A 22747-nucleotide genomic window follows, 5' to 3' on the forward strand; every position below is an offset into this window, starting at 1 on the left:
TCTCTTTATGGGTTTGAAAATGAAACTTATTCAGATGAGTTCTAAAATAATTAATTTGTTCAAAATCACACAGATAAGTTATTTGAACTCAAGTCTTTCAGACCCTAACCTATGCTTGCCAGGAGAAAAACCACTCCATATTGTGAAAGCCAAGGAAGAGGAAAGAGTGGCAGAAGGAAGAGAGTGATTTACAGTTTTCATATGACAAGGAGGGAAGCTGAGAAGATAGTTTATTAGGGTCTTTGGGGAAAATAGTTTTAGTGGGAGGATAGTAGCTGAATGCAATCGGGTAAGGAAAGGAACACAGGGAGTGCTATTTTACAAAGATTAGTTGTTTTTCTTTTGTTACTTTCTTATTTTTATAGAAAAGAAAGTGAGTTTATAAATGAGTGTTATAACTTCAGGGTGATTGACATGAAGGAAGGCAGGTTGGATGTTTTCTTTTTATTGTTTCTAGGCTAGAGTCTTGATTGTTGGAGGAACTTGCCTATAGAAAGCAAGAAATGAAATATAGACTATAAATACTTGTTGGGCATAAATTATCTAAACCATGCTTTTATTTGAATGAAGAGTTTGGGCATAATCCTAATGGTGAATTTAAAATTCTAGATTGGTAAAAATGCTTAACCTAAGAGTGAATTTTTCCTGACCCTAATAAAATGTAAGAAATGGTACTGGAAACTGGTAGGTCACACTGGTATGTTTATTAAATAACTTTTTTCCTCAATATTGCCAATTTTATTTACTTATTTTGGAGTGTATGGGTCACTTTTTGTATGTTTTCTGAAATTATACAGGTGGTTTAATTATTGTAAAGGTATACTTTGGGAGAAAGGAGTAACAACAGCAGCAATACATTTCAGAATAATGAGATGGCTTTTATTCTTGTCTAGGTGACCGTTTCAGATCAGTCATAGATGATGCTTGGTGGTTTGGAACAATTGAAAGCCAGGAACCTCTTCAGCCTGAGTACCCTGATAGTTTGTTTCAGTGCTATAATGTTTGGTAAGGGAGTATTTGTTGAATTTTAGTTCAGCTTGAGTTACCTTTTTTTTTTTTTTAGGGAGGGACGGGGAGGGCAGAGGGAGAGGGGGAGAGAGAATCTTAAGCAGGCTCCAGGCCCAGTGCGGAGCCTGACGCAGGGCTCAATCTCACAACCTTGAGATCATGACCTGAGCCGAAATCAAGAGTCGGACATTTAACCAACTGAGCCAACCAGGCACCCCCAGCTTGAGTTACTTTTAATGTTTTCCCCATCTATTAATAAAGTGACAAAGACACTTCTTTTAAACACTTGAAGCAGTTATTTTTATAATGTAATTTGAAACTTCTAACACAATATTTAGATTTTTTAACATAGAGATTTTCCTTCCTTTAAGCTGGGACAATGGAGACACAGAAAAGATGAGTCCCTGGGATATGGAGCTTATTCCTAATAACGGTAAGTGTATGTTGGGCTTTTTGTGTTAAAAAATTAATTTCTTAAATAAGGAATCTGATTTGCTGACTTGCTACTGCATAGGATTGTTGTGAAGATCATATAGAAAATATTCATTCAACAGTTATTTATTGCACACCTGTTATTTACCTTGGATTGGAGGTAGGGAAGGCATAGCAGTGAACAAGATAGACATAATCTTTGCCCACTTGGAATTTATAGTCTAACAGGGAAGACTGAAATTAGTTAACAGCAAAATACGAAAATGTTTTGCTAATTGTTCACTCCCAGAAGGTAAGCACTTGGGAGCAGAGATTTTTTTTTAATTGTTAACTTCAGCAGAACACTTAAATATAAAACATAATATTAAGAGTTCAACCTTTTGAGTGCGACATAGATTCATACCCTATCACTGCCTTCTATCTATGTCATCTTGGCAAGTTCCTTAAAAGACTCAAAACTTCAGATTTTTTTAGGACTTCAACCTTTGAAATTCTGTAAACTCTAATACCTTACAGGGCTTCTGGAAGGATTAAATGACATCATGTGCATAAAGTGCTTATTATAGAGCCTGACACATAAGGGCCTCCATGAGTAGGTAGTTTACTACTGCTAATAATAACTGTCTTCTTGCATATGGCCTGATACATTGCCTTAGGACTTGGGAGTTAGCCTTAGGCAGTAAGACAACTTCCTAGAATTAAGAAAAGGCCAGTGTGGCTGAAGCCTACAGACTGTAGTGCCCATTTTTGTTTCTATTTTTTAAAAAATACAGCCCACACAATTGCATATGCATGAAAGGATTTAAAAGGATATATATTCCAGAATATTAATAATGATTACCTATAAAGAATGGGAATATAAGGACTTCTACAATTTATCTTTTACATTATTCTGTATTTTTTTTTCTATAACATATCACTGTTCCCGTCAGGTAAGAATAAAGATTTAAAAAACAAAAAGGAAAAAGATCTTGTGACATAATAGAAATAATCATTTATAATGGAGTTGCTCACTAGTACTGTATTCTAAAAAGAGAAAAGATAACTTGGAAAAGTTAAATCCAATCAGGTAAACCTTAGAAATGAGAAAAAGGACATATTAATATTATCTAAGACTAGTTCTTCCTAGAAATTATCACTTTGAAAATTTAATACCGATAACATATTTTTCATCTCACTGCTAAATTAGAGCTGTTTGAAACTATAAAATATCTTTTTTTTAATTAAGATCTTTTATTTGTGAGAAAGCGAGAGCGCACAAGCAGGGGTAGTGGCGGCAGAGGGAGAAGCAGAGCCTGATGCTTGACTCGATCCCAGCACCCTGGGATCGTGACTCGAGCTAAAGGCAGATGCTTAACCGACTGAGCCACCCTGGTGTCCCAAAACTATAAAATATCTTGAACAACTTGGAATGGTGTTACATGGCTTATCTTTTTATATTATTTCTCTTCTTTTTGTAAGTTTGAGGTTGTAGTCACATTGGACTACTATATATGAGAGAAATGAACCTAGTCAGTGTTGTATTGCTTAGGGTATTTCTTGAAATGAATTAATGGCATTAATATACTATTTGTTTCCTACCTAAATATATCCGTTTGTGAAGGGGGTGATTTTTGTTGTTTTTGTTCTGTCTGGATACATACACATGTGCATCCCTGGAGTTTAATTACATTGTATGAGGAGGAAGAATTTTGTATACAAATAGCATATTTCCCCAATGTTTCTCTGATGAAATCTACTTCAAAGGAAATGTTACTTGGCAGATTTGTAGGTTTTATGTCACCATCACCTCCTAATGTATGCAGAAAGCATACCTTCATAATTTAAAAGCAATAAACCTATGAATCATCTGTTAATATTCATAATTCTCTCTGTTGTACGTTAAAAAAAAGTTAAGACTTTGGAGTATTTATGGGAAACACCACTTTAGTTCAGTTTCACCTTGTGTATTATTAAAATAAATATGGAGATTATATCATGAAATGATTCAGAAAACTTACAGATTAAGCATCATTTATAGAAATACTTTGTCCTTTACCTGAAACTGATAGTTGAGCAAGTTGTCAGATATAATTTTGGAGAAGTAATTACATGCTTATCTAGGGAATTATTTATAAAACTAATGTTTTAAAAAACATTTTACTGATCCTTGAAACATACATTTCTTTAATGAAAATACAGAATATACTTATCAAATCTTTATAGAATTATACTTTAGTTTTTTTGATGTCAACTCTACTTTCTAAACCTAACCTAAAATATTAGCAAAAATCACATATTTTCACTAAATCTGCTTTTCTTTCTGTGTATTTCAGCTGTATTTCCTGAAGAACTAGGTACTAGTGTTCCTTTAACTGACGTTGAATGCAGATCATTGATCTATAAACCTCTTGATGGAGAATGGGGTTCCAATCCCAGGGATGAAGAATGTGAAAGAATTGTTGCAGGAATAAACCAGTTGATGACACTGGGTAAATAATAATAGTAACACACGAATATAGAAAAAACTGGCAGAAAGCAAAGGAAAGGAAAAATGTTATTCAATGAAATTTTTTTTCACAATATCATGTCAGTGGTCAAACATTTTTAAGTGGAATTTCTGTCTTTTTTTTTAAATGAGACCTTACATAGGACTTGGGTATCTAGAACAGTTAAAAATGGAGTTGCTCTAGCTGAATTTTAGAGTGAGGGCCCTCAGAAATGCCATGGGTACCTGTGAAAAATCTGGATCCTCCAGAACCCAATTTGAAATCTTTTAACATAGGTAAGCTGACATGATGTGAATTGGGAGAGGAGGGTTGAAAGATGAATTATAATTATATGGATAGCTGTACCAGTTCTCCCCTTAACTATATGCATATATATCCAAGGGAATACTTGTAAGGGGAAGGAAGAGAATACTGAACCGCTTTGTCTCATTAAAAAAAACAAAAACACAGTGACCACAAAACTTTGATTATCTGAATTCTGGGCTTCCAAAACAACTGTAAACTAGTGTGGTGGTTTGTAGCAACCCCCCTATCAATAAGGAATAAAGCTTAAAAGAGGAAAGTTAGAGGTGACACTGGAGACACATTTTGGATATATTTTCATCTGAAGTCTTTTTTTAATAAGGCAACACTTTATTTAAAGAGTATCACAGATACCTTTTTTTTTTTTTTAAGATTTTTATTTATTTATTTGAAGAGAGAGACAAAGCGAGAGAGGGAACACAAGCAGGGGGAGTGGCAGAGGGAGAAGCAGGCTTCCCGCCGAGCAGGGAGCCCGACGCGGGTCTCGATCCCAGGACCCTGGGATCACGACCTGAGCCGAAGGCAGACGCTTAACGACTGAGCCACCCAGGCGCCCCGAGTATCACAGATATCTTAAACAATTTTAGTAGTATTTTAGCATAGGAAGTTGTCTTATACTGTATGTGAATGAGTAAAAAAAAATTAGTAATCTTTGCCAGGTTTTAGATTTTTACCAGTTGACTCTGTGCCATTTGGTCATTGACATTGAGTCAAAGACTTCTGGATCTGTTTCTTCCTCTGAGTGCTTGCGTGATATTTCACAGAATTAAGTTGTTAAGATAAGGTGATAAGTTTTGAGAAAGGTTACATTTGAATGGAATGTGTTATTACAGTGTTACTGAAAGAATGACTGTCAAAAACCTACAAATTCAGGAATGGCCAGGTTTTAAGTATAGAAATGTGTGTGTACTTAATAGGTCAGATTTATATATTGTCTGTCATTTGTTGTCTTCTAAGGGATCTGAATAACAAATATCCCTAGAATTTTGCAGTGTAAATGTAGACATAATAAGCAATGAGACTATATTAGGCTAGCTAAACTATATGTATTTACTATGAAAAGACAATGGCAGTCTAATGGTTATGTGGATCAGAATTTGTCTTAATTCAAGCAGAATTGTCTGTGAAGTATTTTAAACAATAAAAAATAAACATATAAACTAATTTTTTTATTCTAGATATTGCTTCAGCATTTGTGGCCCCTGTGGATCTACAAGCCTATCCCATGTATTGCACTGTAGTGGCATATCCGACGGATTTAAGTACAATTAAACAAAGACTGGAAAACAGGTTTTACAGGTTAGAACCCATTTGCTGTAGCCACTACCAAAAGAAAACTAAATGATCCTTGAGTGTTTCTCAAACTTTACTGTGCATACAAATCACCTGGGGATTTTTTTTTTTTTTTTTAATGCAGTTTGGGGTTCAGTAATTTTAGTAGGACCTGAGGATTCTGCATTCCTAACAAGTTCCCTGGGATGCTGATGCTGCTGGTCTCTAGATTTGGAACATGATTCATTGATGCAGTTTTTTCTAGTTGCTAATACGAGTTGGTGCTCACTGTCTTCACACTGTAATTTATAAAGCAACCCAGAGTATCTCGTTTTCTCCTAGACATCACATTGAAATATTTTTTCATGGATTTTTTTCATAGAACAGTATTTTAAAAAGTTGCGTATTTTTTTTATTTTGCTTATATTTAGCTTATATATACTTGAAATTGGGAATTCAGGATATTTTTCATAGTTGTAGGTTAGCTTGAAATACAGAGTTAAAAAAGAGCTAATTTCAATTAATTTGCATCTAGTTAACAATTTCAGTAAACATTGAGTTCTAATCTTGGATAGGCATTGTAGTTTTACTGCCTGGAATGTCTTTACAGAAAAAATTTAAGTCTATAGCTTTCACATAATGAAATCATACTTTCAGTTTTCATGACTTTTGCTTAGAAGACTGACAGCATTTTGTTTGTTTTTAGAGAGCGAGAGTGGTGGGGGGTTGGGGAGAGGGGGAGAGAGAGAATCTTGGGGCTCTATCTCACAACCCTGAGATCATGACGTAAGCCAAAATCTAGAGCCAGATGCTTAACCAACTGAGCCAGCCAGGCACCCCACAACATTTTAATTAAAATAATTGCATTAAAAAATTTCTTCTTATGGCCTGTTCTTTACATTATATTATTCATTTTAACTTAGGGAAACTTTTATTCATATTTTGTATTTTTTAATATAAAATGTGCCTCTGGTGTTTTGTTCTTTTTTACTTAAATTATAAATCTAATTTGGTACTTTATGTGCCTGGCACTGAAAACACCATTTATTGTTCCTTAACTTAGTAAGGCAGGGTTTCTCAACAAAAGCATTACTGATATTTGGGGCTGGAAAATTCTTCATTGTGAGGGGCTGTTTCCTTGCCTCTACCCTTGAGGTGCCAATAGCAGTCCTTAGTTGTAAAAAGGAAAAATGTCTTTAAGCATTGCCAAATATGAGGTAGAATCACCCACCCAGAATCATTGAGAACCACTGGAATAAAGAAAACTAAGATGTTAAATTTCAGGTTCTAAAGATTTTTCTGATCTTGGTTAGGTGTTTCTGCTGTTCCTTTATTGATATTTGTCAAAAGCATAGAGATGAGGAGGAAATCACTATGATATGTGCCTCCCAGCCATCTTACCTTCATAGTACACTTCTTTAAATCTTCTTCAACACCTGATGTTAGAAGTTTAAGAGAAAATGGAGAAGAAATTTTTAGCTACATCCTTCCTTTTCCCTAGACCCCTAAATTGCTAAGCCTTAGGAATTGGACTTAGTGCTTCAGAGGTGGAACAAGATAGGGGAGAATTATGGGGAGATAGAGTTGTTATTGTACAGTAATTGTTGGACTACAGCTACAAAGAAAAGCTTCTGACATCTCCCACTATTGTTGTAAATATACTTTCTCATAGAAATACTGCTCAATATGGTAACTGCTAAGGTGTATTATATTTCAGGGTACATTACAACTTAAACAGGCTTTTTTGGCATTAGCTTAGCTTAGTAGCCAGTATAAGAAAATCTGAGAACACAATCCTTACATAAATTAGAAACTGCCTATTTTTGAACCTGATAATATAGACCCAGTTTTTGTTCTTATTTAATAAAATTATGCCTTCATTTGCTTTTTCCACTGTTTCAACCTTTTTTGTTTCTCCTTTACTCATTGGCTTCAGATTTCTTGCAGTTTAAAACGGTTTTCTTCTTTGATACTTCTGGTTCTGTCTTTTGTTAAACTATTACTAATCATTTTGCCCTGCTTGGCATTACTCTAAAACCTTATTTTACAGTTCTATAGGGTACCCTGAAGATGCCTGTGATTCTGTTAGAATAAATGAACCTTGTGTGTATGCTTCTGTATCCATAATTGTATATATTTTTTAAATCACATATAATTGTATTTCTTTTTTTTTTTTTTTAAGATTTTATTTATTTGACACAGAGAGACACAGCGAGAGAGGGAACACAAGCAGGGGGAGTGGGAGAGGGAGAAGCAGGCTTCCCACTGAGCAGGGAGCCCGATGCGGGGCTCGATCCCAGGACCCTGGGATCATGACCCGAGCTGAAGGCAGATGCTTAACAACTGAGCCACCCAGGCGCCCCCACATACAATTGTATTTCTGTTCACACATCAATATCAGTAATATTTTCTGAGTATTTTAAGTAGGACTGGACCACATATTGGATGATATTCTAGAAGTTGTCTTTGGATTTTTCTTTACTTTCAGAAAGAAAAGAAGGCACTATTAATAATCTAGTGTGTCTAATCTGGTGCGACATTTTCTATGCAAATACACAATGTTGCTCCTCTTTTATTTACCCTAACACAAATGAGATTATATTATTTTCTTATATTTTAAAGTTGTGAGTTTTGTAATTGGATAAGACTGTAATTGAAAAGTTAGAATGCCTTGGTTTTAAATTGTGCACAAATATTTTTAAATATAATGAGGTTAAGACTTTTGTGTTTTGTTTGTTTAAGGCGAGTTTCTTCCCTCATGTGGGAAGTTAGATACATAGAGCATAATACACGGACATTTAATGAGCCTGGAAGCCCTATTGTGAAATCTGCTAAGTTTGTGACTGATCTTCTTCTACATTTTATAAAGTGAGTTGTTTTTCCACACTTAATTGTCAGTATTTTAAGATGTAAAATGTAAAAATGTAAAATGCAGTTATTTTTATATGTGTCACATGCTGTGCTGTAAACTAGTTCCATTCAAAATAGGAAGCATATAATGTCTGTCTAAACATCATAAAAGTTGTGTTACAGTTGTGTTCCACAGTTAACATTTAAAAAATGGATCCTTCTCTAAATCCAACTGTTGGACAATAGTAATGAGGGTAAGCATGTATAGAACATGTAATGTTTTACCTAAAGTAGTTCTTCTAAGCCAAATAATCATTACAGTTAGGAGATACCGCTATCTGTAATTAACAGTTAAGGAAACAGTTTTAGAGGTTTACATGTTTAATTTTCACAGTACATGAGTGTCTTCCATCTAAGAATTTCTCATCTTAACATTATATTGCCCCTGACAAGTTTGTAAAAAAGTATTTAAATAGTCCAACCAGAAACTAAATTTAACTTTCAAGATTCTTCTTAAAAGTCAGGTTTACTTCCTCATTCATTGATCTCATACCAAGAATGATAACTATAGCTATTTAAGGGAGCAACACTTTTATTTTTTACCTTAAGAATTCTATATAGCCGTAGAATGAATTGAGCCTTCTAAACTGAAACCAGAGGAATGACTCCTGTTTTGTATAAAATACTGCTCTTGAGTTCATATTAAGGTTATTTATATTGGATGATTTTTTCCAGTAAAGAAAGAATATATTTTATAATTTAAATACTCAGCTGTTGTCAGCTTTCATTTTCACATGCAGGGATTATTGAGGCTCTTTAAAAAACATCTCCAGCTTCATTCTCATTACTTAGAATAATCATAGGGCCCGTTTTTGTGGTGTTAGGGTTTTTTTTGCTAAGGAATATAGGTGATTTCAATATAAGAAAACACCAAAGAAAATTAGTACAGTAAATGTTATATTCTACTCTCTACCTTATTCTCTAAAAAAACCTGTTGCCTTCCAGATGGTTTGGGGGCTATTTTTATTATACTTGCGCTCCTCCCCCCCCATAAAATTGGTAATTAAGAATTAGTTATCCTTGGAAGATTGTTTATATAACTTAATTATAATGGCTTATAATATTTTTATTATAAAGTTTAGTGTATAATTTTGTATTATATATATATATGTATGTTTCTTTTTCCAAAGAGACAGGAATTAATAGAATCACATGATATATAAATTCACACTTCAGTGAAATAATTTAGATGAAACAATTATTTTTATATTTGGGATAGTCTATAAAAATGTATTTCTTTCAAATGTTATTTTGAAATACGTTGTTAGAATAGATTAGTATTTAAAGCGTTGATATTATATATATCTAAAAATCCCTGGCATTTCTTAGAGGTACATAACAAATGTTTATACATTTTTAGCTGACAGTAAATTTCACGTTAGGTATAGCTTGAAATTTTGATTTTTCTATTTTTTAACTGAGTTATTTTGCCAAATTTCAAGCAGTAAGGTATATAATCAGGTTATGTGTATAAACAGGTGATGTGAGAGATACTTGAGCTAGAAATGTATATTTACCCTCTTAGTACAATTTCATAGATAAATTTTTTAAGTAACTATAATACAAGGAAAGACTAACAAGAGAGTCTGTATGAAAATTTGTGACAGTGGAGTTTTAGGTACGGGGAGAAGTGTGTTAGGTTGTTATGGACAAGGTAGAAATTGATAGATTTAGGAGAATTTAGGAGAATTTAGACAGAAGAAAGTTTTGTCTGACTCTGAGGTATTTCATATTTCATATTTCATCATTCAGACTATGTTGGTCTTTTTCTATATGTAAAAAGAAATTAACACATAGTAGTTTTCAGATAAATGCTGTTATGAAAATTATTTTTGGCTAATGCTATAGTTTCAAAAAAGTGGTCCAGCATTTTCTTGTTACAGTATTTAGGAGAAGTTAGATGGAAGGAAAGCCATTACAGTTACAGTATTTAGGAGAAGTTAGATGGAAGGAAAGCCATTCTAAGGATAAGGAGTGGCATGAGGTAGGAAAGTAAAAGGTTATTAAGGGAATTAAGCAATTTAAATCAGATGAAGTAGAGAGTACATGAGCAGAAGTAATAGGGATACAATTGTATAAGCACAAGTTTGAGCCAGATCATGGAGGGCCTTGAATGCATTTCTAATCTTAACTGATAGAGAAGAGACAAAAAAGACATAAATAGCAGATTGATTGCTACATCTAACCAACTAAGAGGTGATGAGGGATTAGTTTATGGAAATGAGAAAGGCAGAGGCCAAGAGATTTTGAAGGTAGAATCACAGAACTTGGCCAGTGATTGGGTTAATAGGAGGCAAGGGAAGGAATAGTGAAAACCCATGCATTACTGTGAGAATAGTAATGCTGTTGAAAATAGGAGAGGGAAGTGAAAATAAGGTTTAGATATGTGAAATTTTAGATGATGGAATCTCAGAAGAGTCTGACCAAATCATAGGAATTTGGAATTCATTTACACAGATAAACTGCAGATATATATGATTATCAGGACAAAAACTGTAGTGACAAGGGAAGATGACTAAAGGACAAAATTTTAGGGAATGACTAAATATTTAAGAATGAAAAGAAGGAATTAGAATTCTGACAGGACATGTAATAGCTTTCCCTTGTGTACTGAGGAATGGAAGAAGGTGTCCGCCAAACAACAGTGATCTGAACAAAGACTAGGAGGTGAGAATTGGGTTTCATGTAATGAAATAGACCAGATTGGAAGCTCCACATAGGGTGGAGGGGTAGGGGCAGGTGGGTGGGCATAGAGTTTTGGAGTCAACCAATGAAGAAAGCCTTCAGCTTCAAGCTTTATCTTAAAATCTTGTTTTGGTAACAGATTTAAAGGAAAAAAAAAAGTCTCATGACTCTAATCTTGTATACTAACTAACATTGCCTTGTTGTTTAGGGATCAGACTTGTTACAACTTAATTCCACTGTACAATTCAATGAAGAAGAAAGTTTTGTCTGACTCTGAGGTATTTCATATTTCATATTTCATCATTCAGACTATGTTGGTCTTTTTCTATATGTAAAAAGAAATTAACACATAGTAGTTTTCAGATAAATGCTGTTATGAAAATTATTTTTGGCTAATGCTATAGTTTCAAAAAAGTGGTCCAGAATTTTCTTGTTACAGTTATTAAAAACATTGTGGGGGGACTTTCTAATGAATCAGTAAAGTGTTCCAGCATATACATTATGGGTTTTCGAAAGTGTAAAAGTAATAATTGGCATATAAACAGCTGTGATAGACTCTATAAACTCTAAGTTAGAGTATAATCTAGAATGTTTAACAAATCTGATAAATTCTTACTTCAAAGGAAGAAGAGAAAGATGCTGATGTGCCAGGAACTTCTACCCGAAAAAGAAAAGTAAGATACTTTTTGTTTTAGCAGAAGTATTTTATATGAATTAAAATGTATTAAAAGCATTTTTTTAACTCTTTGTATTTTTAAAGACAGATTAAGTATTACTTCCAAATCAGTTTCCATCACAAAATGCATGGTTTTCAGAACTAGGTGAATAATATTTTCTATTATTTAAATTACTTTATATGACCTAATTATATCAGACTGCATTAAAAATACAAATTTTACTGTATAAATGTTATTAATATATTTGAAAATTTTCATTTTAGGACCATCAACCTAGAAGAAGATTACGTAACAGAGCTCAATCTTATGATATTCAAGCGTGGAAGAAACAATGTCAAGAATTGTTAAATCTCATATTTCAATGTGAAGATTCTGAGCCTTTCCGCCAGCCAGTAGATCTCCTTGAATACCCAGTAAGTATTTTTGGAAATACTTTCTTTACCTGTCAGTTTGCTAGATATCTCACACATGACAATTAGCCATTTAAGTTGTTATTTCTTATGATTATCATTTCTTCATTATTAAATACATCTTGTCATCTATTTGGTTATATGGAGCATCTAAGTCGAGTAGTGGCATTTAAAACAGAAGGAAGCCCAAACTAAGACTCCACAAAGAATTGGGTTATGATTCTAGCTCTCCCTCTTACCAGTTGTACAACTTGAGCAGGTCATTTAGTTTTCTGATCTAAATTTTTTTTTATAATTTCCCACACAAACTCTTAAGAATTTATTATGGCAGTTATTTAGGAAACAATAATAATACCTACCTAACCTCCCTACAGGGTTATGGATGGAATGAGAATACATTAAAATAGTTTTTAAACTATAGCAGTATATACAAATGCAAGGTAACATTATTATATTTATGGAATTCATGGTAGGAAGATTGAGTGAATCTGATTTTAGTATTTTTGCATGCAATCTTGGCAATCCAAATATAGCTTAAAGTGATTTTTTTTATTCCTTTAGTCAGTTATTAAAGGTTGTACAGTTTAGATAATATTCGTGGTTTCAAATGAAAATGAAAATGAAATATTTTGTAAGAGATCATGACCCAGATGTGGTATCCTCTAACTTTGTTACTGTTTTTTCTGTATGTGTTGTAACTTGCAATGATGAAAATAGAGAAATTTCATCAGTAGATATATATCATAAAATGGCCTTTTTGTCATTTAAAAATCAAGAAATGTGGAATCTTGAATGTAAAAGGTAAGTTTTTAATTCCAGCAACGTTATAAACTGGGCTAATTTGAACCCTATGCTCCAAAAAACTCATAGAAGAACTGAGCTAATGCTACAGTACTCTGGTTTTCAATTCTCTTTGTTTTTGGAACCTGTGGATTTCCCTTTGTTTCTTGTGAACCTAACTATGTATATTAGAAAACGTTATAGTTTATCCAGTGCTTGCAGATGTTTGTGTTCCTAGACTTTTCCACAGAAAAGAAGCTAGATAAAAGCTTTGATGTTTAGATTCTCTAGAGGCACAAGTATAGCACTATGTAGAGAGAAAAAGCCATATAAGCCAAGGTGAGGAGGGAAATTGGAACTGAGATCCCACCAGGACTGTTGAAAGATTTCACCCTCAATGAAAACAATAGTATAATTCCCTCCATGAGGAAAAGTATCTGTCTGGTGCTCTGGTGTCAGGAGAGGAGTCTCCCTAAGCTCGCACTATGCAAGGATTTAGAGCCCAAATTTACACTACCCTAGTGTGTAGAAATTCATCAGAGGGAGAAAAAACCAGTCCCTAACCACAGATTAATTAATAATGAAAAAAAAAATCGCAAACTGTATAAGGGAGTGATCCATCATATATACAACAACAAACACAACAAATGGAAATATTAGCACCCTCTCCCCCAAAACTTGACATATGATAGATTATTTCTGAAATACTGTACTTCATCAAATCTAAAACACCAGTGACTTATTTAATGTACCACCAAGAAAGAAAAATGAAATGCTGCCTATTAAACTTGGATTTGTTATTTTGGTTTAAGAGATAAATGGAGAGATAAGAAGCATGAGGAAAAAAAGACCTTACCGGGGCTGGGGAGGAAGCAGGTATTTTTAAAAATTTAAACTAAATAGAATTTCTGAAAATGAAATGTATAATGATTGAAATTAAGCTCTCGGAAAGATTAAGAGATACGGTAGATAGATGAAAAAATTCAGTGAGAGAGGGTAGACAGAATGGGAGAGGGGCAATATTTGAGGAGTTAATGGCTATATACATTTTCTAGGGTGGATAAACATTTGACAGAGCATGACTCCTGACCAGGATATATATGAAAAAAATCTTTACCTGGAATAATAGCGAAAAATTAAAACTCTGAGGACAAAGGAAAATGTTAAAACAACCATACAAAAAATATGGGAGAGACCTGTATTCATGACTCTGCACAGTTATACTTATGCATCTAGAATCTAAACATTAAAGCTTACATCTTTCTCTTCCTTTCTAGGAAAAAGTCCAGAATACAAATATCTGCTATATACATACATATATATATATACGTACATACGTATATATGTGTATATATATGAGTTGCTTTATATATATCCAACTCTAGATACTGGTACAGCTGATTCATTTTACTAATGTTGAACTGAGACTCAGATTAAGCAGCTCTCCAAGATCCGTAGCTATTTGTTGACAAAGTGAGAACAAGAGCCCATATTTTCTGTATCTTGTGCACCAGAGCTATATGCAGTATTCTTAGAGAATAACTAGTGTATAAGAATGTAGTCTCTTAAGTATTCACAATAATGAGAGCAGTATTTAGAGCTTCTCCTTCCACAAGCCAAAAGTATTAGCAGACAAATAGAAGAAACAAGAAAAAATTCTAATTTGATCACTTGTTTCTTACGGTACTCCTTGATGGAGGGAGGTGTGAAGACTTAGGACTGTTAACTGTTTTTTATTACCGTCACTGAGAAGTGAAAACTGGATTTATCACTTTTTATGTTTCAGAATTAACTATAAGTTAACTATCAACCTAACTCTAGCAGAATATATAAAGCAGTCATATTTTTCATACTTCAGCCTTTGTAATTGAATTTAATAAAATACTTACAAAGCAAGATTTTAAAAATTAAATTTTTATGCAAATTAGCATGCTAAATAATCTATCCCATTCCTTTATTCAGAGGTGTATTGAGTGGTTACCATAAACTGTACTGAGTAATGGAAACCCAAGATACAAATCAAGAAAGATGAAGTGTTTTACATAAATATATTTAACATTTCCCTAAAATCTGCAAAGTTTGTAAAGACAGTATGTTATAATATTTAATATCCAAGTAATTATAGTTTCTGTCAAAGTGGTTAGTTACCCTTAAGAGGTTAGAGAGGTTGGACACTGTTCAGACGATGTTACCATTGCATAAAGCAATTCTATAATTCCTTTAACTTACCCCCTCATCCCCACACATACACAGCTATCTTAAGAGTCAAGGTTTCGAGGACACCTGGGCGGCTCAGTTGGTTAAGCGTCTGCCTTTGGCTCAGGTCATGATCCCAGAGTCCTGGGATTGAGTCCCGCATCGGGCTCCTTGTTCAGCGGGGAGCCTGCTTCTCCCTCTGCCTGCCACTCCCCCTGCTTGTGCTCTCTCTCTCTGACAAATAAATAAAATCTTAAAAAAAAAAGAGTCAAGGTTTCAGATACATATTTTTTTTTAAGGCCATTTATATGATTTCATTACACAGGAAAATCTGAAATCACAATTTTCTCTTTGGATATGTTATTTTCTATTTCACTATCTTTTTTAAGTTTTTATTTTTATTCCAGTTAGTTAACATACAGTGTGGTATTAGTTTCAGGTGCATTGTAGTGATTCAACACTTCCATACATCACCCTGTGCTCATCATGACAAGTGCACTCCTTAATCCCTTCTTGTAACCATTAGTTCTCTATAAATAAAAGTGCCTTTCTTACTTTGTCTCTTTCTTTTTTTTAACTTTTTTTAAATTTTTTTGTTATGTTAATCACCATACATTACATCATTAGTTTTTGATGTAGTGTTCCATGATTCATTGTTTGTGCATAACACCCAGTGCGCCATTCAGTACGTGCCCTCTTTAATACCCATCACCAGCCTAACCTCTCTTTCTCTTATTTTTTTCCCATTGCTTGTTTGTTTTGTTTCTGAAATTCTACACAAGTGAAATCCTATAGTATTTGTCCTTCTCTGATTTATTTTGCTTAACATTATACTCTCTAGCTCATTCATGTCATTGCAGATGGCAAGATTTCAATTTTTTGGATGAGTAATAGTCCATTGTGTATGTATGTATATGTATATATATATACCACATCCTCTTTATCCATTCATCAATAATGCTGCTGTAAACATATGGGTAGATGTATCCTTTTGAATTAGTGTTCTTGTATTCTTTGGGTAAATACCCAGTAGTGTGATTGTTGGATCATAGGGTAGTTCTATTTTTAACTTTTTGAGGAACCTCCATACTGTTTTCTACTGTGTCTGCACCAGTTTGCCTTCCCACCAACAATGCATGAGTGTCCCTTTTTCTCCACATCTTCCCCAACGCCTATTGTTTCTTGCGTCGTTGCCATTCTGACAAGTGTGAGGTGATACCTCATTATAATAATGTTTTGATTTGCATTTCCCTGATGGTAAGTGATGATGAACATCTTTTCATGTGTCTCTTGGCCATCTTTATGTCTTTAGAGAAATGTCTGCTCATGTCTTCTTCCCATATTTAATCAGATTATTTGTTTTGAGGATGCTGAGTTTTATAAGTTCTTTATATATTTTGGATACTCACCCTTTATTGGATGTCATTTGCAAATACCTTCTCCCATTCCATGGGTTGCCTTTAGTTTTGTTGATTGTTTCCTTCGCTGGGCAGAAGCTTTTTATTTTGATGTAGTCCCAATAGTTTATTTTTGCTTTTGTTTCCCTTACCTCAGAAGACATATCTAGAAAAATGCTGTTATGGCTGGTAGCAGAGATTACAGGCCTGTGTTCTCTTCTAGGATTTTTATGGTTTCAGGTCTCACATTTAGGTGTTCAGTCCATTTTGAATTTCATTTTTTGTGTGACACCAGTATATTTTGATAATTTTGTATATATTATAAACACCTGAGCAACCACTTAAAAAATTATAGCAGAGTTAGTTACAGTCATAAACACAATGCATGAATCAAATGGAATCTGTTCAAGTAACCCACAGGAAGATTGGGGAAAAAAATTAAAAAAACAACAGAACAGACAGAAAACAATAAAATGACAAATGTAATTGAAACTATACAGTGTGTTTTCCAGCCACAATGGAATCAAACCAGAAATAAAAGTAACAGGAAAATCTCTAATCACTTGATTGATAACTAAATAAATATGCTTCTGAATAATCTTTGATACCAAAGTCTTACGGGAAATAAAACACATTGAAATAAAAATACAACATTTCAAAAGTGGTAGGATGAGGCTAAAACAATGCAGGGAAATTTATGGCACTAAATGGTACATCAGAAGAGAGAAAGTCTCAAATCAGTAACCCATGCTCTCTCCTCAAGAACCTAGAAAAATAGGGGCACCTGGGTGGCTCAGTCATTAAGCATCTGCCTTCGGCTTGGGTCATGATCCCAGGGTCCTGGGATCGAGCCCCACATGGGGCTCCCTGCTCTGCGGGAAGCCTGCTTCTCCCTCTCCCACTCCCCCTGCTTTTGCTCCTGCTCTCGCTTTCTGTCAAATAAATAAATAAAATCTTTAAAAAAAAAACAACCTAGAAAAATAAAAACAAAATTAACTTACAGTGAGCAGAAGACAGGAAATATAAAAAGCAGAAATGAATGAAACTGAAAACAAAAACAATAGAGAAAATCCATAAAACCAAAAGCTGGTTCTTGGAAAAGATCTATGAAAGTGATAAACCTCTGTTAAGATTTAGAAAGCTAAAAAGAAAAAAGATACAAATTGGTAATACCAGGAATGCAATAGAGGATCATTACAGACCCTGTAGATATCAAAAGGATAATAAAGGAATACTGTAGGCAACTCTACACATACAGATTTGATGTCTTAGATGAAATGGACCAGTTCTGAAAGTACAAACTACCACAACTCACCCAGTGTGAGATCATTTGAATAGCCTTATAACCAGTAAGGAAATTTAATTTGTAATTAAAACCTTTCAAAAAAGAAATCTCTTAAGTCCAGATGTCTTCACTGGTTAATTCTACCAAATGTTTAAAGAATTAACACAAATTCTACATAGTCTCTTCCACAAGATACAGAAGAGACTACTTTTCCATTCATTCTATGAAACCAGTATTATCCTGATATTAAAACTGGGCCAAAAAAGTACAAAAGAAGAAAATGCAAATATTCTTAATAAAATATCAGCAAATAGAATTCAACAATATATAAAAATGATTTTATACCATGACCAACGGGGTTTTTATCCAGGGTTGTAAGGCTCATTCAGTATTCAAAAATCTGTCAGTGTAACTTATATTAAGAGAAATTACATGATCATATCAATTAATGCATTTGACAAAATGCAATACCCATTTGTTCTAAGAATGTACATGTTATATACGGTGTTATATGGTATAGTCAGCACTGCCACAGGAGGAAATGAGTATGGGGCTTAAAAGGAAATTTACTGTGCTGACAAGTCCCAGAGATGTTGTCATTGAATGCTTAAGCCAGAGCCTTTATTGGGGTTTCAATGAGAAAGGCAAGACAGAGCAGGGTAAACACTTCAGGACTGGCTAGTTTGAGTAATTCCAGTGGGCTTTGGGGGCATAGGGGTGGTCTCTAGTAGTTTTGGGACAATTCAAGGCAGAGGAAATACTGGCTTGGTGTGTTGGAATTAGATAAGGAGATGGTTGGTTTACATATGAAAGATGTATTCTCATTGCGGCTTTTTGCTGTCTGTAAGAAGTAAGAATTGTTTGGCCCTGGGAGGGTCAGTCTCTCCTCAGGTCTGTAAAGAACCCAAAATATCAGAGCATCAGGAATACAGAAAATAAGAAAATATAATTAATGTAATTAGCCCTATGATGAATGGATGCCAGATAGACAAATATATAATGTAAGAAAATAGCACCGTTAATGATAAAATAGGGAGAGGGCATGAAAAAAAAATTATTAGAGAAAAGGAGCCTTGAGGAAAATAAGGGATTATTAAAAGTTCTAGGACTTGTACTCATCATCACAGAAATTGTATGTGAATCCCTGTGCTGAGTAGTAACACTTTGTGGTAGTGATGTTAATAATACCACCTTTTTTTCTTCTCTTAGGACTACAGAGACATCATTGACACTCCAATGGATTTTGCTACTGTTAGAGAAACTTTAGAGGCTGGGAATTATGAGTCACCAATGGAATTATGTAAAGATGTCAGACTTATTTTTAGCAATTCAAAAGCCTATACACCGAGCAAAAGATCAAGGGTATATAATTAAATTGTTTTTATTTATGTTTAAATGAAATCAGTAGAAAAGGTTAAGTAACTAAATGTTGCTTTAATTAAAATTTAGAGCAAAATTTAATAAAAATTTAGACTTTCTATTATGTTCTTAATGGTATCCTAGTGGAAAAAAGAATTCACATCTTTCTATTTCTTTCCTTCTATAAAATAACAGTGATGTCACTAATGTTTAGGAATGGTTTTCTTGAACACATATCACATACATATTGTCCTGGTATATATTAGGGTTATGTGGGCTTAACTTTTCCAGCTGTTTTTTGCATTTTTGCAAAAGGCATTTTTGTGAATGAATTACAAAAATGAGTAAAGTTATAAATATCATTTACCTCTCTTTGGGCAGACAAGACATCACAAAGGGGTGATACATGGAAATGAAATGAAAAAGAATAGGTGCTAATTCTAAGTAGCAATGGAAAACAGGTTCAGAACCTCAGGGATAGTTTCAGTGTGATAGAGTTCACAGGAATTTTGTCTACATGAGCCATCGGAATTGATATTAAGGCTTTTCTCTAAGGATCTGAAATCTTGCGGGGTGCCTGGTTGGTTTAGTTGGTAGAGCATGCAGCTCTTGATCTCGGGGTTGTAAGTTTGAGGTCTTTGTTGGGTGTAGAGATTACTTAAAATGTTTAAAAAAAGAAAAGAATCTGAAACCTTGGAATATTTCTAATCTAAATATAAAAATAGTTTAATTGTAAAAGTGCTTTAGTTTTGCTCTTCATCCAAAGAGATTGGGAAAAGGTAATGTTTAAACTGTTAAAACTTTTTGCTAGAAAAATAAGTTACATGTTAATATTTACTGAACAGACGTTTTCCTTTGAGAAATGTTTAAACACTTTTTTTCTTATCACAGATTTACAGCATGAGTTTGCGCCTGTCTGCTTTCTTTGAAGAACATATTAGTTCAGTTTTATCAGATTATAAATCTGCTCTTCGTTTTCATAAAAGAAATACAATAACCAAAAGGAGGAAGAAAAGAAACAGAAGCAGCTCTGTTTCCAGTAGTGCTGCATCGAGGTATTTGATTTATTTTAAAAAGCATCAGCTGATCTATAACTTTGTCATCTAAATGATAGAACTCGGTGTTTTTTAATACTTCCTTTACTATTCCCTATATTGCAGAATGATATATTTGACATGCAAGTTCCTAAGATGTGGAGGATTTTTAATCTTTTAACTAAAGCTATACTAGTGTAAGTGCTTAAATTCAAACTGCTAAATCTATACAGTAAAACAGCATTTTTAGGATAGTGATGGCATCATGCTTTCTGTCATATAACTGTAGCATTTATGGCAGTCCTTCACTAAATATTCACTTTCAAAGGCTCACAACCATATGAAATCCACTACAAATCTCATATTTTAACATATTTCATAATAGTACAAATATTGAATCCAACAGTATAAAACTATTTTATTCATCTACATGAAGCTATAAGAATGACTAATGATATTATTTTATTTACAGCCCTGAAAGGAAAAAAAGGACATTAAAACCCCAGCTAAAGTCCGATATCTCTACCTCTCCATTCTCTACACCTACACGAACAATACCACCACGGCATAATGCCACTCAGATAAATGGTAAAACAGAATCCAGTTCTGTAGTTCGAACCAGAAGCAATCGAGTGGTTATAGATCCAGTTACCACTGAGCAACCATCTACTTCTTCAGCAGCAAAGACTTTAATTTCAAAAGCTAATACATCTGCAATGCCAGGGAAGACAAGTAAGAATCAGTTACAGTTTCTAAATTGAAGTATATGTAATTTTTAAATTTAAGCTTTTATTTTGCCAAATGAGATATACTGGGTTTTAGTAAATTCCAGCAGACAGTGTTAGTTTTCCTCTCTTTATTGTTTGTTTTTGTTTTTAATAAGAAAAAATTGAGGTTTAGGAATGTCAGTGTACAGTAATGCTTAAAAATGGCAACTCTGATCCAGACTGCCTGAACTTAAATCCTGGTACCCAGACTTGGTAACAATTTGCCAAGGCATAATCTTGAAGTGACTGGACAGCGTCAAAAAGGTCTAAACTGTTAAGAGCGTATTTGTGTATTCCTTTTTCCTGTTTGAAAGTAAATTTCCTAAGGAAGCATTAAGCAACTCCTAGGTTTTATCCTTTTGGCTAATTCCAGCAATTCAGGTTAGAAATAATCCCAACCTCCTTGCTTGTTTTTAGGTTAAATCTTAGTTTTTAATCCTGTGTGTGTGTGTTTGTGTGTGTTTTAGTTCTAGAGAATTCTGTGAAACATTCCAAAACCTTGAATACTCTTTCAAGCCCTGGTCAATCCAGTATCAGTCATGGCACTAGGAATAATTCTGCGAAAGAAAACATAGAAAAGGAAAAGCCAGTCAAACGTAAAGTGAAATCATCTGTACTCTCAAAAACATCCACTCTTACAAAGTCATCACCTATCATTGAGCAAGGTAAGGTGTTATTTGTATCTTCCAAGATACATAGTAGGTATTTCTTAAAAATGATGCTTTTTGTCAGAGGTAGCATTTATATCCACTTTTTATTAGATTGCCCATTTAAAAGTCACACGTTCTGTACTAGTTGATACATTCAGTGAGACATCTCTTGATTTGCAGCTTTGTGCCCAAAGCAAACTATATTGTCATTAAACTTTAAATTAAAAGCCATAAAAATTGCTATATGGAAATAAAAACAAATTCTAGAATCAAAGGCTTTTAGTGATGTAAATTAAATAGTTCTGACTTCATTATTACAACACCTTAAAAAGTGTATTCAGGGGCGCCTGGGTGGCTCAGTCTTTGCCTTTGGCTCGGATCGGGCTTCCTGCTTCTCCCTCTACCCCTTCTCCCCCTGCTTGTGATCTCTCTCTCAGGCTCTCGCTTTCAAATAAATAAAATCTTAAAAAAAGAAAAAAAGTGTATTCAAGAAGTTTAAATTAAATTGGATTTAATTAACCCAGTGTAGCAGTCTTTACTTTTCTAGAAAAATTAAGTTCTTACATCACAAAATTCAGCACGCTGCCCTTCACTAAATAGAAACTCATCGGGGTAGACAACAGCCCAACCTCTATTCTGTCATACAACTTTTAACCCTTTAGAGTTAACCTTCCAGATTCTTGCATCTGCAGATTTTCATTATAAAGACTTTGTTTGAAAAATGGAGAAAGTAACTGATATAGTACATCCTGTGACATGTTAAAAGAATTATGGCTTGTTGGCAGTAAGCAGCTCAAAAATAAGCATTTTGTATCATGACTTCTGAAGTACGCTTAAACAATTTCCTCGTGAACATTCTCAGCAACCTCTCAAAATTTAATTTTTCTACTGATACATTCTCTTTTTGATGAATGGCGTTGGGATCTACCCCCTGCATAAACTTAAAATGAGGGAATCATCTGGCCTTCTCTTCCAGATCTACTTCATAGTCATTAGTTCTTGTTATTTCTGCTTCCTTAATATCTCTGAAATCCATTCCTTCTCTCACTTCTGTGTTCTTAATTCAGGCCTACATAATTTCTCACCTGGACTA

General features: G+C 33.9%; 1 protein-coding gene across 4 annotated transcripts in view; it reads left to right on the forward strand.

Moving 5' to 3' along the window:
• The window catches only part of PHIP (pleckstrin homology domain interacting protein), a 134746-nt gene that overhangs the window by 103415 nt on the left and 8584 nt on the right, over positions 1-22747 (forward strand). For 3 of the 4 annotated variants that reach the window (XM_032409412.1, XM_032409409.1, XM_032409410.1), the window contains exons 28-39: positions 894-1005; positions 1380-1441; positions 3756-3911; positions 5411-5531; positions 8247-8372; positions 11308-11377; positions 11723-11773; positions 12040-12189; positions 19054-19206; positions 20095-20258; positions 20710-20969; positions 21472-21669. In XM_032409412.1, coding sequence (XP_032265303.1) covers positions 894-1005; positions 1380-1441; positions 3756-3911; positions 5411-5531; positions 8247-8372; positions 11308-11377; positions 11723-11773; positions 12040-12189; positions 19054-19206; positions 20095-20258; positions 20710-20969; positions 21472-21669 — 1623 coding nt within the window. Of the gene's footprint in view, positions 1-893; positions 1006-1379; positions 1442-3755; positions 3912-5410; positions 5532-8246; positions 8373-11307; positions 11378-11722; positions 11774-12039; positions 12190-19053; positions 19207-20094; positions 20259-20363; positions 20435-20709; positions 20970-21471; positions 21670-22747 lie in introns of those variants that run through there. The other variant, XM_032409413.1, reaches the window with a different exon arrangement.

Source organism: Phoca vitulina, unplaced genomic scaffold (genome assembly GCF_004348235.1).
Source record: "Phoca vitulina isolate PV1807 unplaced genomic scaffold, GSC_HSeal_1.0 scaffold11, whole genome shotgun sequence".
Classification (NCBI taxonomy): Eukaryota; Metazoa; Chordata; class Mammalia; order Carnivora; family Phocidae; genus Phoca; species Phoca vitulina.